General features: G+C 46.6%; 1 protein-coding gene across 2 annotated transcripts in view; it reads right to left on the bottom strand.

Moving 5' to 3' along the window:
• Positions 1–3,971: 3,971 nt before the first annotated feature.
• Positions 3,972–14,966, bottom strand: part of YEATS2 (YEATS domain containing 2) — a 98,182-nt gene continuing 87,187 nt past the window's right edge. For both annotated transcript variants that reach the window (XM_060172048.1, XM_060172049.1), the window contains 7 exons: positions 14,781–14,854; positions 12,749–12,828; positions 11,110–11,311; positions 9,282–9,508; positions 7,251–7,325; positions 5,775–5,848; positions 3,972–5,102 (listed from right to left, as the gene is read on the bottom strand). In XM_060172048.1, the coding sequence (XP_060028031.1) occupies positions 4,994–5,102; positions 5,775–5,848; positions 7,251–7,325; positions 9,282–9,508; positions 11,110–11,311; positions 12,749–12,828; positions 14,781–14,854 (841 nt within the window). In that variant the 3' untranslated portion in view covers positions 3,972–4,993. The remainder of the gene's footprint in view (positions 5,103–5,774; positions 5,849–7,250; positions 7,326–9,281; positions 9,509–11,109; positions 11,312–12,748; positions 12,829–14,780; positions 14,855–14,966) is intronic.

The following is a 14,966-nucleotide window of genomic DNA, read 5'->3' as shown; positions in this document are numbered from 1 at the left end:
GGGACCAACCTGGAGCCCACACGTCAAAGTGATGCTCTACCCACTGCCGCACACAAGCAGATTCTGCCTTCAGCTCACGCGCCTCCTCTGGGCAGGGGCAGGCACCTGGCTAAGAGACCGAGCCCCGAGAGGCATCAACTTCTTCACTAGCTTCATGAATGACGTGGGGGGCTGGGCTCTGAGCAGAAACTTCATCCCAACACTCTAAACTAGTCACCCTATTATGAATGGCTCCAGGCCACAGAGATTGATTGTTGTGTACACACACACACACAAACACACACACACACACACACACACACACACGAGCCAAGGACATGCACTGGAGCTAGAAACCTGGAGCCTTAGACATCAACAGGCTTTTACAGAATCATTATGCTGTCTCCCTGGCCCTTAACTGGTTACCTCTGAGAAGGGAAACTACAGATGATTTTTCTTTAAAATTAAAAAAAATATGTATTTATTTCCTTTTGTTGCCCTTGTTGTATTATAGTTATTGTTGTTATTGATGTCCTTGTTATTGGATACGACAGAGCAATGGAGAGAGAAGAAGACGGGGGGGGGGGGGCAGAGAGAAAGACACCCACAGACCAGACCAGCTTCACCGCTTGTGAAGCGACTTTGCAGGTGAGGAGCCGGGGGCTCGAACTGGGATCCTTTCGCTGATCCTTGCATTTTGCACCACTTGCGCTTAACTCACTGCACTACCGCCCGACTCTGCAGGTGATTTTTTTTTTTTTTTTTTTTTTTTTTAAGAATTTGAGAGATAGGAAAGAACCAGACATCACTCTGGTACATGTGCTGCCGGGGATCGAACTCAGGACCTCATGGTTGAGAATCCAATGCTTTATCCACTGTGCCACCTCCTGGATCACTCCAGGTGATTGCTCTTATACCTTAGTACATCTGCTAAAATTTCTCTTTAATGAACACTTTTGTAAAGAGAAATACATATACATATATATAGCAATTCTGTAAAAAGAGAAAAGTTCCTTTAAAAAAAGCAAGGGAGTCAGGCGGCAGCGCAGCGGGCTAAGTGCACGTGGCGCAAAGTGCAAGGACCGGCGTGAGGATTCTGGTTTGAGCCTCCAGCTCCCCACCTGCAGGGAAGTTGCTTCACAAGTGGTGAAGCAGGTCTGCAGGTGTCTGTCTTTCTCTCCCCTTTTATCTTCCCTTCCTCTCTCCATTTCTCTCTGTCCTATCAAACAATATAAATAACAACTACAGTAAAAACAAGGGCAACAAAAGGGAATAAATATATTTTTAAAAGGGGCAGTTTAATCTGTTAGCTAATGTCAGGCCAAAGAAAGTACAATGCTGGGAGTCGGGCTGTAGCGCAGCAGGTTAAACGCACGTGGTGCAAAGCGCAAGGACCACGATTTGAGCCCTCGGCTCCCCACCTGCAGGGTCGTCGCTTCACAGGCCATGAAGCAGGTCTGCAGGTGTCTTTCTCTCCCCCCCCATCTTCCCCTCCTCTTTCCATTTCTCTCTGTCCTATCCAACAACGACATCAGTAACTACGATGATAAAACAAGGGCAACAAAAGGGAATAAATTATATATATATATATATATATATATATATATATATATATATATATCAAGAAGTACAATGCTAATTATTCCACAACCAAGTTGACATTGTCAGCAGCTGCCTCACTGGGGCACAGGAGAGCAGCTCTGAGGATACCCAGACCCATGGGCAGGCGGGCTGGCTGGGGCTCTGGCCAGAACTCCCTGAGCTGAGGCACTGCCTCCCCCAGTGACTTCCTGCTGTCTGGCCTCTGTCCAGATGCTGCCTGAGGCTCAGCTACACCAGCTGTTTCCCCAACCCCTCAGCTCAGGCAGCTGTGGGTCTGCCCTGAGGCGATCTTTGTCTTTAATGAACCAAAGCTGTCAAAGTCCTTTCTGTTTAGCTCTCATTGTGGGTTCATGTAAAAGGTGGTCACTTCTGAATTATTTCTGGAAGCAGGTGGTCTGAGCACAGGTGGACTAAGTCACAGGACAAAAATCTCACCTGCCCTCGGCACAGCCCAGCCCAGCCCAGCCCCGACTCTCCAGACAAGCTGGTGTGCCTTCTGTTTCCCTCTGCTGGTACTATGAGGAAGCACTTCTCAACTTTATATTTGCTCTGCTTCAAGCTCTCAGAAATCATCATGTTCAGTCAACATTTGCCTTCCAAAAAAAATTTGTTTTACTTTTTTTTTTTTTTTTTGCCTCCAGGGTTATCGATGGGACTCTGCCTGCACTATGAATCCACTGCTCATGGAGGCTAATTTTTCCCTTGGCAGGGAGCAGAGTGCTGCTGGGGCTGACTCAAAGGCTATTCACACAGGCTACAAGGGCACTAAACATTTTTTTAAAAAATCTCTTTTGTTGCCTTTGTTGCTTTATTGTTGTAGTTATTATAGTCGTTGCACAGGACAGAGAGAAAGGGAGAGAAGAGGAAAAGATAGGAGGAGAGAAAGACAGACACCTGCAGACCTGCTTTACTGCCTGTGAAGCGACTCCCCTGCAGGTGGGGAGCTGAGGGCTTGAACCAGGATCCTCACGCCACCTGCGCTTAGCCCGCTGCGCTACCGGCTACCGCCTGACTCCCACTAAACACCTTTTGTAGTCTGAAACAATGGATTTAAAAATTCTACTCAAATTCTATGGTCACTTCTTTCACTTCAAGAGAATTTTTAAAAAATATTTTCCCTTTTGTTGCCCTTTTTTTAAATTGTTCTTGTAGTTATTGATGTCATTGTTAGAGAGGACAGAGAGAAATGGAGAGAGGGGGAGAGAAAGATAGACACCTGCAGACCTGCTTCACCACCTGTGAAGCAACTCCCCTGCAGGTGGGAAGCTGGGGGCTTGAACAGGGGTCCTCATGCTGGTCCTTGTGCTTTGCGCCACCTGCGCTAATCCACTGTGCTACTGCCCGAGTTCCCCCCCCAAGAGAATTTTTATTATTTCAAATAGAGGCCGAGAGACATCACAGCACTGTTCCACCACCAGCAGTTTCTGGGTGTTGGGGTTTTTCTCATGTAGTGCAGGGGCTTGAACCCAGGGCTTTGTGCATGCGAAGGCATGCACCCTATCAGGTGAACTATCAACCCCTGGAAGAATTTAATTTTTTTTCCAGTGGTGCCAGGACCTCACACATACACGATCACCCCACTTTTCCCGAAAGACAAAGGTAGATGCTGGGGGTGGGAGATGGCCTAGCACCAGGACTAACCCTAACCCCTAACTCAGCACAGGCGGCATCTCCCATGCGGTGCCCTGCCCGCTGAGCTCTCTCCAGCTCTGGGCGAACCAAACAACTGTGCCCCCATCTTCTGGACCTAAAACCAAAGTTCCAAACTCAGGAGAGCCCATCACAAATACTAAACATTTATTGTAGATATTTGTGTTACAGTTATGTTACACATTATGATACAAATATTCCTGACAGGTCACCACATATGGCAACTGTTAAATCATTAACATTTCTTTTGCAAAAAGACAATGTTAAGCTTCCATACCTGGAATAAACGTATCTGCTCTCATTTGGATCCAATCTTCCATCCTGTGGCTCTCAATCACGCTGCCACGCTGACTGCTGAGTGACCCTACACCCGCCTGGAGCTGCAGCCTGGAGCAGTGCCCTCACAGAATGGCCTCCCTCAGCAATCGTATTGCTAAGCCAGGGCCTGCCCCAGGCCGTCAACAGACTCCCCACACCTGCAGCCCTCAGATGCTGAGGACAGGCAGGTTTGGCAGCCACTCCACTCACAGTCCTAAAGGGTAAAAGGAAACATGGAGTATGCTGCTTGGTAAGTCTCTCTGACTCACTGCTTCCAAATTTTCTTTGAGCAGATTCCTAACAGAATACATTCTTTACTTCCACAGAAATTATGTCAGGAAGATTGGAATAAGAGTCTCTCTTTTTTAAACAAACAAAAACTACATATGTAGTTTGGTTTTTTAAAAAATTCATTCAAAAAAAAAAAAATTCATTCAAGAGTGAGAAGGGCTCATTCCATGTCAGGGATTGAACCTAGAACCCCGTGCTTGAGTCCAATGCCTTACCCGCCACACTGATGACGCTGGGCTGACTCTTTAGTGGTATTGAACACCAGGCTGCCAGCCTCCCCACTGAGAAGCTGCTTCTAGACACAATCTATTGATACCGCTTTTAAGCACTGACCTGTCTCTTGGCTTCGGTGGCTATTCCTATCTTTAAGGCACTCCTAAGTGATTCTTTGAAACACTTTTCTTCTTGGAAAAATCTTGACAGAAGAACAGGGCAGTCCCCCCAATCACAGTGGAGCCTGTGGCGGGGGTGGCTCTGCAGGGCCCGCAGAGAGGTTCAGCACACACAGCGGGATGGTCGGGCCCTTCCCAGGGTTTGTGAAAGCCATCTATTACTAATATTAAGAATTCATTCTTTCCTGACCCACCTGCCTACCCTTTGACAGTGCTGAAAACGTGCTAATGCTCCTCTGCTCCATCCGCAGCCTCCTGGGCCTTCCTGGTTTCCGCAGGCAGCACCACTTCCTGCAGCTGCCGCTCCAGCTGTTTGGGGCTCCTCCTACTGCGGCTGCCAGCTGAGAGCTGAAGTCCCGCCCCCCTCTGGGTGTAATGGGGCAATTCTCCAGCCGTCAGTCTCTGCCTTTGGGGTCTTGGGTCCAAGGTTGCACCTCCTGAGGACAGCCTGAGAACAGGACCTGGTCCTCAAGCCTCGGCTGGCCCAGCTCTGAGACTCTCTCATGGGGTCTGACAGAGGGAGAGCAGATTAAGGCTGATAGAACATCTACTCACAGCTTCCCTCTATAATCAGGATATGAACTTCTGTCCTACAGAGATGTGATCTGGGACTGAACACGTTACACTAAATTAGGTGGAGGCAGTGGTCTGGTAGCTGTGATAGCCTGAGGTCCACAGGAAGCAGCCTCCTTCCCCAAACAGAAGAGCCATCACAGTTCACAACTTTGGATCCTGCTTTCCCAGGGGTATCTTCCTTCTGCTCACTGATCTTCGTTCAGTATCCCCATGTGTTTGTTTGTGAGGAAATCCAGAAAAGGAATGTTGCAAATGGCCTGGTGAATATTACTGACGGTAATTTCTTTGGGAATCCTGGTCCAAGAAACAAAGAATGTTATTAGGGTCACTCTCTCATGCATCTACTAATTCAAGCTTTTTTGTTTTGTTTTGTTTATTTTCTTACATTTTGATAGGGCAGAGAGAAACTGAGAGGAGGGGGGGAGGGGGGGAGACCAGGGCTTCAGGCTGGGTCCTTGCGCTCAACTGCGTGCTCAACCAGGCAAGCAACTGCCTGGCCCCAATTCAATTTTTATTTTTTTTTTGCTTCCAGGGTTATTGCCGGGGCTCAGTGCACGAATCCACTGCTCCTGGAGGCCATTTTTTCCCTTTTGTTACCCTGCTTGTTTTACCATTGTTGTGGTTATTATCGTTGTTATTGATGTCATTTTTTTTGGACAGGACAGAGAGAATGGAGAGAGAAGGGGAAGACAGAGAGGGGGAGAGAAAAACAGACACCTGCAGATCCGCTTCACTGCCTGTGAAGTAACTCCCCTGCAGGGGGGGAGCTGGGGGCTCGAAACGGGATCCTTACGCCGGTCCTTGCACTTTGCACCGTGTTTGCTTAACCTGCTGCGCTACCACCTGGTCCCAAACCCTTTTTTTTTTTCTGTCTGGTCTGAGAATGACCCAAGCATTGACACTTCCATGTCCTACTGGGTTGATCTGAGTCAGGAAACACATGGTATCACCATAGAGCCCAGGTACCTGTTGTGAGAAGCTGCCTGGTATCCAACTGCCAACGCCTGTCTGAGGATGTCACTCACCAGCTGCTCCGTGGCCTGTAACAGAAGAGGCTGTGACTCTCAGAAAACAACCAGCTGCCTGCAGGCAAGAAGGGATGATCCCAACCCTTACCCCAAACTTGAAACAATTCAGTGTTTAAGACTCCAAATAGGGGGTGGTCATGACCAACAGGCTATAATCACAGAGGTCATAATTGGTGGTCAAGGTGATTTTCATTAATTAGATAATGTTCTTTTTTTTAAATATTTATTCCCTTTTGTTGTTCTTGTTTTTTATTGTAGTTATTATGGATGTCATTGTTGTTGGATAGGACAGAGAGAAATGGAGAGAGGAGGGGAAGACAGAGAGGGGGAGAGAAAGACACCTGCAGACCTGCTTCACCGCCTATGAAGCGACTCCCCTGCAGGTGGGGAGCCGGAGGCTCGAACCGGGACCCTTACGCTGGTCCTTGCGCTTTGCGCCACAGGCACTTAACCCGCTGTGCTACCGCCCGACTCCCTTAGACAATGTTCTTAAGGAAAGCAGATGAGTATTACTTCTGAAGTACCTTAGGATCGGGCTGGGCAGGAAAGCTGCCCGTCACTGCCTGCCCAGGGAGGAGGCCGCTGTGGCCTTCTCTCTGTTGCTTTCAACATGTGGAGAGAGCGGCAGTTCTTTTGTTCCCTCCTAGTAAAGAAGCACTCACTCTCCTCCTAGACTACTGAACACACCACCAATGACATCAGCACAGACATTCTTACTGCATAAGCCTTAACCTTCAGAGAAAACATGATCTAGTTCATTTCAAAATTAGAGGGGAAAAAAGAAAGAAAGAAAGAAAGAAAGAAAGAAAGAAAGAAAGAAAGAAAGAAAGGAAAAAGAAACCCCAAACAACAACAAAACACCTTTAAGCCTGAATAAGAAGAGAGATCTTAGGGTAGAAGGTATGCACACAGACTCTCATGCCTGAGGCTCTGGAGTCCCAGGTTCAAGCCTCCACACTGAACAGTGCTCTGGTAAAAAAATAAAATAAATATTGAAAAAGGAGAAGAAGAAGAAGAGGAAGAGGAAGAAGAAGGAAGAAGAAAGGAGGAGGAGGAGGAGGAGGAAGAGGAAGAAGAAGAAAGAAGGGAGGAGGAGGAGGAAGAGGAAGAAGAAGGAAGAAGAAAGGAGGAGGAGGAAGAGGAAGGAAGAAGAAAGGAGGAGGAGGAGGAGGAGGAGGAGGGAGGAGGGGGGAGGAGGGGAGGAGGAGGGGGGGAGGAGGAGGGGGAGGGGGAGGGGGAGGGGGAGGAGGAGGAGGAGGAGGAGGAGGAGGAGGATGATCTTAAAACCTGTCCCTTTCTGTCCTTGCCCCTGACTCAAGCAGCTGTGGGAACGCAGCCTCTCTTGACAAGCTGGCTCCTCTGTGCTGTGGTGCTGAGAGCTCACAGACAGCCCCTGCTGCCAGCAGGCACCCACCTTTAAGAGCATGTCCTCCACCACCGACGCATACACACTCTTGTGAAGGGCCACAGGCTGCAGGGTGATCCCAATCTGGAAAAGCAGAAGAAAGACATTTGTTCCTATGTCAAAATCATCGACTTCTCTCTAAATCAACAAACCTGATGCTTAGTTCGAACAAGTCTGCCTGACAAAAACCACAGAGAATGACCAAAGATTATGTGTATGAAAGTGTATGCTACCCAGTCTTTCTAGGAATCTGAGAGTAAGCCTTCTGTAATCCTGCTTTTGCTCCTGCATCTCCTTCATGGGAGGACCAGGGCAGGCTTTGCTGTGAGCTCAGACTCTAAGACCCCATTTGCAAAGGGCGAGGAAGACAAGTCTTGCCCTACTTCCCACTTCCTTCTGTGAGTGAAAACACTGCCTTTCACTCTGGATCCCACACAGGCACCTGCGAGGCCACACCCCCGGCAGAGAGGGCACTGGGGAGTTATGGAAATGTCAGGGAAAGCTCTCTCTGAAGCATAATCTGAAACATTATGACAAGCCTCCTGAAGAAAAAGGGATTTCTTCTGTGACAAGTGAGTAAAAGGAGACAGGCCCTAAAGGGAAGAGTTTTGAGCTACTCACTTTCAAATGGAGCACGTTAGACACTCCCAATATCTGTATCATTCTGCTTAGAATAATCATGATTCATGGTTCAGTTTCCAAAAAAAAAAAAAAAATGTTCATTGTACATGAACCACTTGGAAGTCCTTCAAATATTAAGGTATTATACTGTAAGAGACATATAGAATTGTAAAACAACAAAGATATGAGCCTGGGGTCAGGTGGTGGCGCACCTGGTTGAGTGCACATGTTACAGTGTGCAAGGACCCAGGTTGGTCCCCACCTGCAGGGGGAAAGTCTCACAAGTGGTGAAGCAGAGCTGCAGGTGTCTCTCTCCCTATCACCCCCTTCCCTCTCGATTTCTGATGGTCTCAAGACAACAAATAAAGATAAAAAAATCTGTTTTTTAAAAAAAAAAGGTTTGAGCCTGCATATGTGATGGCGCTTACATTTTTAATATATTCGAGTGACTGTTGGGAAGTATGGAACTTGTTCTGTATCATACCAAAAGCATGTTATGACAAAACTGTTCTGTATTGGATAGCAGGAAGATGGTATTCTGTAAAACAGAACTATATAAACTATATCTAGATCTTTAGATGAACTGCCATCAAGCAAAGCTTTTTAAATGAGCTGTGATGGAGAAGACTGTTTTAGGTTAGTTTGCAGAAGCTAATAATTTTCAGAAAATACGTAATTTTTATGAAGTTAAATATTAAAAAGCATATCTGATAGTATAAAAATGGAATACATACCATAGTGTGTAGAAAATGGAATTGAACATTTAATGAACAATGTTTTTTTTTTTTTGCCTCCAGGGTTACTGCTGGGGCTCAGTGGTGGCTCTTGGTGGTCATTTTTCCATTTAATTGGATAGGACAGAGAGAAACTGAGAGAGGAGGGGGAGGGAGAGAGGGAGAGAGAAAGGCAGACACTTCTGGACCTGCTTCACCGCTTATGAGTACTCCACCTGCAGGTGGGGAGCTGGGGCTCGAAGCCGGGTCCTTGCCCTTGTACTATGTGCGTTTAATCGGGTGTGCCACGGCCTGGCCCCTGAACAAATGATTTTTAAACAAAGGCCACCTTTTCACATGGAATCATTGTTCTTGTCCAAGGGCCCTAACGTGGGAGACGGGGTACCCAGAGAACAGACACAGAGTTTTCCAGGCAGAAGAATCATAGGTGTGTGTATAAGTAGTGTGTCTGCTTTGTCGTGTGCATGACCCAGGTCTGAGTCTGACCTCCACTACCCTGAAAGAAGGTTCAATCTGCAGTGTGTCTATTTCTATCTCTCTGAACATGCTGGCCTGAACTGGTGAAACCCCCCAGACAAATAAGTAAATATGGAAAAATAAGTACATCCCAGATGAACCCAACAGGAATATCTGGTGTGCTTGTCAGGCCGCGCGTCTGGGCCAATGAGCTAGCAACATGCCCTACCTTCTGTGTGACGTCTCCAATGAACTCAGAGCCTGGTGTGGGTGGCAGGTAGAACTTTGTCTCTTCCTGTTTCTCCTCCTGTTCTTTTTTGATGTTTATCTTCAGCGGCTCTGAGAAGCTGAGAATATCCACCTCCTCCTCGGTCTCTGGCTCCCTTTTCTGAAACTGCTGCAGGTCCTCCAGCTTCTGGCAGAGGTTGTCAGCAGAGGAGAAGGAGGACGGACACTCTGAGTGAGAGGGAGGCAGTTAGTTATTCATCAGCTGTGCAGACAAGGGAACAGGACTGTCCTCTCTCCGTAAGACTAGCAGGCCCAGGCCCAGAGAAGGGGGAAGTGTCAAGGGAGCCAACTATTCTGGTTCTACAACAGTGTGGAGCGATTACTATGAGAACTTGGAACTCATGCAACAGACAGGCAGAAGTGCTTTGTGGTCAGAGTGGTACAACTTGAATCTAAGATTCAGCCAACAGTGCACAATTCTGACTTAGGCCACCAAGTACTCCCGTCACTCTGGCTCCAATACTGACTATGTTGAATTTTTTTTCCTTTCTTTTCAAAAAATTTTAATCACCATAAGCCAGATGCCAGGGATTGAACCTGAGACTCTGAAGCCTCAGGCATAAAAATCTTGTTGCATAACCATTATGCTATCCCCCCCATTCAGACTTCTATGCATACTTTAAGTCTGAAAGTTTAGCCGTGCATAGCAAATAAAAACTACCTATAAATCTCTCAGTCTCACGAGACAGCTATTGTTCTTTATGCACATTTCAACATGCAGTGTAGTCATACAAGCCTAACAAGAATGTTACATCCTTAAAGTCAGCAGGGGCTTGGGGAAGCTAAGTGTTCACTCTGACTTTCTACATCAGCGAAGTCCATCCAGACCTGGTACGAGACAAGTGGAAGGGCACACTGTAGGCTGAGCACCCAGAGCCTGGCTTCTGCGGGAGCTGCTGGCACACACACATTGAATCAGCCAGACCCTGAAGACTCAAGCATTAAAGCGCTCTGGTGAGAAGACAGAAGAGAGAGTACTAGCGCCCTTAGGAAGCATGGCGGTGAAAATGAGACTTGTGCTGAGTCTTCAGGGATGCCCCGCTCTCTGTGGTTCAGGTTTCTTCAGAAAGGGTGGGGGCAGCAGAAAACATCCCATCTTATTTAGGTAAAATTCAACGTATGGGGCAGCAGTGTAGAGGACTTGCACATGAGAAGGCCCCACGTTCAATCCCTGGCACCACAAGAGCCAGAGCTGAGCAGTGCTTTGGTTTCAAACAAAGAAATAAAATGTAACATTCTATCCATCTGTATTTTATTCCTGTCCCTGTCCTCACACTTCACATTACTGTACGCTTTTTATAATCTAACAGTTGATTTTATCTGTGGCATTTACATTTGTGCCTTTAGTACTGGGTTTGGAAATAAAGTAACAGACAAGATGCCACCACCACCTTCCAGAAGATGAGGGGCTAAGGGCTTAAACGGTCTCAAAGGAAGGGGAGGCCACTTCTTTCTGGAGGGAAGGAGAGTCGCCGAGGACATGATACTGAAGGGGACTCCTGAGTGACCATTCCTGGCCAGGGCACAGCAATTGAAATGCTTGGGCACAAGTTCTTAGGGGAAGGCTGAGGGGGACACAGTACAAATGGTTCATGGTAAAGGCTCTTTCTCTGCAGGGCAACTGTCCCAAGTGCTCTGGTCCCGTGACCTCAGGAAAACAGAGCACTGGAAATTGCCTGGCTTAGGACCCTGAGGCTGAAGGACCAAACGAGCGCCATGCAAGCATCTCCCTCAGCCACAGATGGGGTGCAGTGGGCCTGCAGGCTCACCCGGCTCGCTGTCGATCTGGGTCAGCACATCCTCAATGGAGTCGCCCTCGCTCCTCAGGCTTTCGGGGTCTGGCGGGGTGTAGCCGTGGCAGCGGCACCAGTGAGCAATATGCTTGGTTTTAAGGGGAGTCAGGTGGTGGAAGCGTGAATTCTTCTCCAGTATTTCTTGCAAGACTTTGCGCATTGTCATTGCTCTTTGCCACTTAAAAACAAGTGTTTTTTTTTTTGTTGTTGTTTTTCAGTTATAATCAAATCCCTCAAATTTATTCATACAAATCACCCAGCTGCAAATCATGGTGCAAACATAGCTTATATGAAAGTCTTTTTGCATACCATTATATTAGCTCCCCAGTCACCAAATAGAAACTGTTAGGAACCCCCCCCCTCCAGCCCCGGCCTCAAAAAACAGGGAAATAATCTGGTGGTCCAGGAGGTGAGAGAACTCCCACCTAATACATACCAAATAATGCACGGGGCTGGAGAGAGAGCATAATGGTTCATGCCTGAGGTGCTGAGGTCCTAGGTTCAGTCCCCAGAACCACCCTAAGCTAGAGGCGAGTAGTGAGCTCTGGTCTCTCATTTAAATAAATAAATAAATAAATACGCTCCTAACTTTGATCTATCAAGTCTTTCACCCAGTCCTGACCCACAGTCCCTAACTTCTTCCTCCCCAACCTTCCGCAAATCTACCGCACTGACTTTCCTTTGTGTCAGTCCGTGGCGTTGTGCAGGGTTGCCCCTTATAAACTCGCTCTACCTGGAAAAGCAGCTGCACCTTTATAAGTGCTCAGTAAATACTGAGCCTACTTTTCTTCTGAGTTGGATGGTTTTGACTTAATTTAGCCCAAATATTTACCAATTCCACAAATGAAAAAAACTTTAGATTGCCTTAATGGCTTTTCCTTTTAAAATAGCACACATTTTAATATATTATAATCCATCCATAAGCAAAGTAAGAAACGCCTCTTAGAGGCTAGCTACAGATCACTGAAAGATAAGACTTTAAAAAATTTAAAAATTTTTATTTCCTTTTGCTGCCCTTGTTGTTTGTTGTAGTTATTATTGTTATTACTGTCATCGTTGTTGGATAGGACAGAGAGAAATGGAGAAGGGAGGGGAAGACAGAGAGGGGGAGAGAAAGACAGACACCTGCAGACCTGCTTCACCACCTGTGGAGCAACTCCCCTGTAGGTGGGGAGCCGGGGGCTTGAACTGGGATCCTTACGCTGGCCCGTGCGCTTTGCGCCAACTGTACCTATCCTGCTGCGCTAATGCCCGACTCCCAAGACAGAGACTTTTAACCGACGAGGAAAAAAAAATCCTACCATCAAATACTTAACCAGGACTGGGTGATGGTACACCTGGTTGAGTGCACAAGGGCTGATTCAAGCCCCTGGTCCCCACCTACAGGGGGAAAGCCTTGCGAGTGGTGAAGCAGGGCTGCAGGTGTGTCTCTGTCTCTCTCCATTGCCCCCTTTCCTCTCAATTTCTAGATACCTCTGTCCAATAAAGATAATTTAAAAAATACTTAACCAAATGAGTGTTATAGAGGAAGAAGGAATTCGTGTTCCCCCTGCCCCCCCCCACTCCCCGCCCTGGCAGTAGTCTGTCTGCAAGCTGGACAGGCAGACAGGATTACCTCAGCAGCTCTCCTTTTCCCTATGTTCCAACTGTAGTACTGCTCCACAGACTTCGCAGAAAAACAGCTGGCTTCTTCACCTAGATCACACACACCCAGGAAACAGAGTGAAATGTTACGGTTTATGATTTAAAGTCAACCTTATTTGATGGAAGCATATCCCAAAACTTCTCTATTACAGACCTCTTTATTAATAAATAGAAAATCCTAACTGAGAAATTTCAGATGCAACACAACACAGAAAAGCTTCCTCCTTAACAGAGAAAGCACCCCATCCACGTGTATTCGGAACAATACTCCTCCCTGGGAAATCAATGTCTCTGGTGGAGAAAGGTGACCTGATGCCCTGAAGTCACTAGAATCTGTGGACATGGCACTCCAGGTCAATCAAGGATGTCTAACCCAGGCTTTGCATGAATTCAGGAAGCGGCCCGGGGCAACAGCCACTCTAGGCTTTAGTTACCTCTTCTGTTCCATGAGAATGCTGGGAAAGAGGGTTTCTGTGCTGCCTCCCCACTGGTAAATAGATTCTATATTTGTGTCTGCATTTAAAGCAAAAATCAGATTTGTTTTTGTTTTGATCACTGAAAGCTTACTTTGCAAGTCCTGTGCCAATGCTTGACCTTCTGGGTCACCTACTTGGTCTGAAAGACCCTCAAATGACCCCATGAACTTCAATAGACCAAAAAATAATAATAAATCTTAGATAGGATTGAAGGAGAGAAAGACAGACATCTGCAGACCTGCTTCACCGCTTGTGAAGAGGACCCTCTGCAGGAGGAGAACGGGGGCTTGAACCAAGGTCTTTGCTTGGTAATATGTGCGCGTAACTGGGTGCACCACCCGGTTAAGTTGGGGCAAAATGATCATGTTTCAGCCTGTAAGTTTCTTGTTTCCAGGACTATGATGATCTGCTTTTAAATGCTCACCGTGAGCTCATCCAGGAGGCTGTCTGCTCTACCCTCTCCCCAACCTGACCCCAGCAAAGGCGAAGGATTCTGTCAGAACAACTAGGCTGGAAAACAAAAATTTCAGTCTTGTGAACATGGGCAGTGGTCAAGCAGACCTCACTGCTGGAGGCCCCTGACAATCTGCTAACTGCTTTTCTTCTTCTTCTTCTTCTTCTTCTTCTTTTTTCTTTTTGCCTCCAGGGTCATCGCTGGGGCTCAGTGCCTGCACTAGGAATCCACTCCTCCTGGAGGCCATTTTTCTAATTTTGTTACCCTTATTATTACTGTTAATGTTGGCAGTGCTGTTGTTGTTGTTGGCTAGGACAGAGAGAAGTCGAGAATAGAAAACAGGGAAAACAGAGGGGAGAGAAAGACAGACACCTGCAGACCTGCCTCACTGCTTGTGAAGTGACCCCCCTGCAGGTGGGGAGCCAGGGGCTCGAACCGGGATCCTTATGCAGGTCCTTGTGCCATGTGCACATAACCTGCTGTGCTACCACCTGGGCCCCTGCTAACTGCATTTCTATAAAGCAAGCAGTAGCTTCAGATAAAAGCAACAGCTTGAGAACTGGGTCTCTACCCTGCCTCAGTGTGCACAGTGACCTGGAGTGACCTGGAGCAGGCTATTTGGCCTCGCTTTGCCCTGTTCTTTTTCCTCTCACCTGTGAGACGAAGACAACCTCATCTATCAAGCCAGACTGTGATTGAACCAGACAGTAAATGTAACAGACGTGCACTGTCTACCATATTACAGGTAAACACGTTTTCTTCCCTTATTAATAAACATTAAGAAAAGAATTTTAATTCAACAGATTCATTTACATACCACAATCCATATAAAGTTCCTCCCATGACTCATACTTAGAGCTGTAAGAGACTAACTAGTTGACCAAAATGTGAATTCTATAGCTTTGTTATAGATAAAACTTCCAAGACAACCATAATAACTAACTTGAGTTAACTCTAATTGTTTTATTGGGGAATAATGGTTTACAGGATAGTTACTGACACTATCAACACTATTAACACAACATCCACAGCTTTTAAAAAATACACCCATGTATTTAGTATGATTGTCTTACTTTTTGCAGTGATCAATGGGATTTTCTTAACCACTGCAGTTAAGAGTTGTTGGATGGTCTCTAAATGGTCTATCCTGAGGAGGAGGAGGAAAGAAGAAATTAAGGCTGTTAATAATTCAACAATTTCTAGTAAAATATGTAAATGTGTATGTATACAAGTATGTATATATTATGTGTATCTTCATT

This window comes from Erinaceus europaeus, chromosome 14 (genome assembly GCF_950295315.1).
Source record: "Erinaceus europaeus chromosome 14, mEriEur2.1, whole genome shotgun sequence".
NCBI classification, from domain to species: Eukaryota; Metazoa; Chordata; class Mammalia; order Eulipotyphla; family Erinaceidae; genus Erinaceus; species Erinaceus europaeus.
This window is presented reverse-complemented; position numbering and strand designations above follow the sequence as displayed.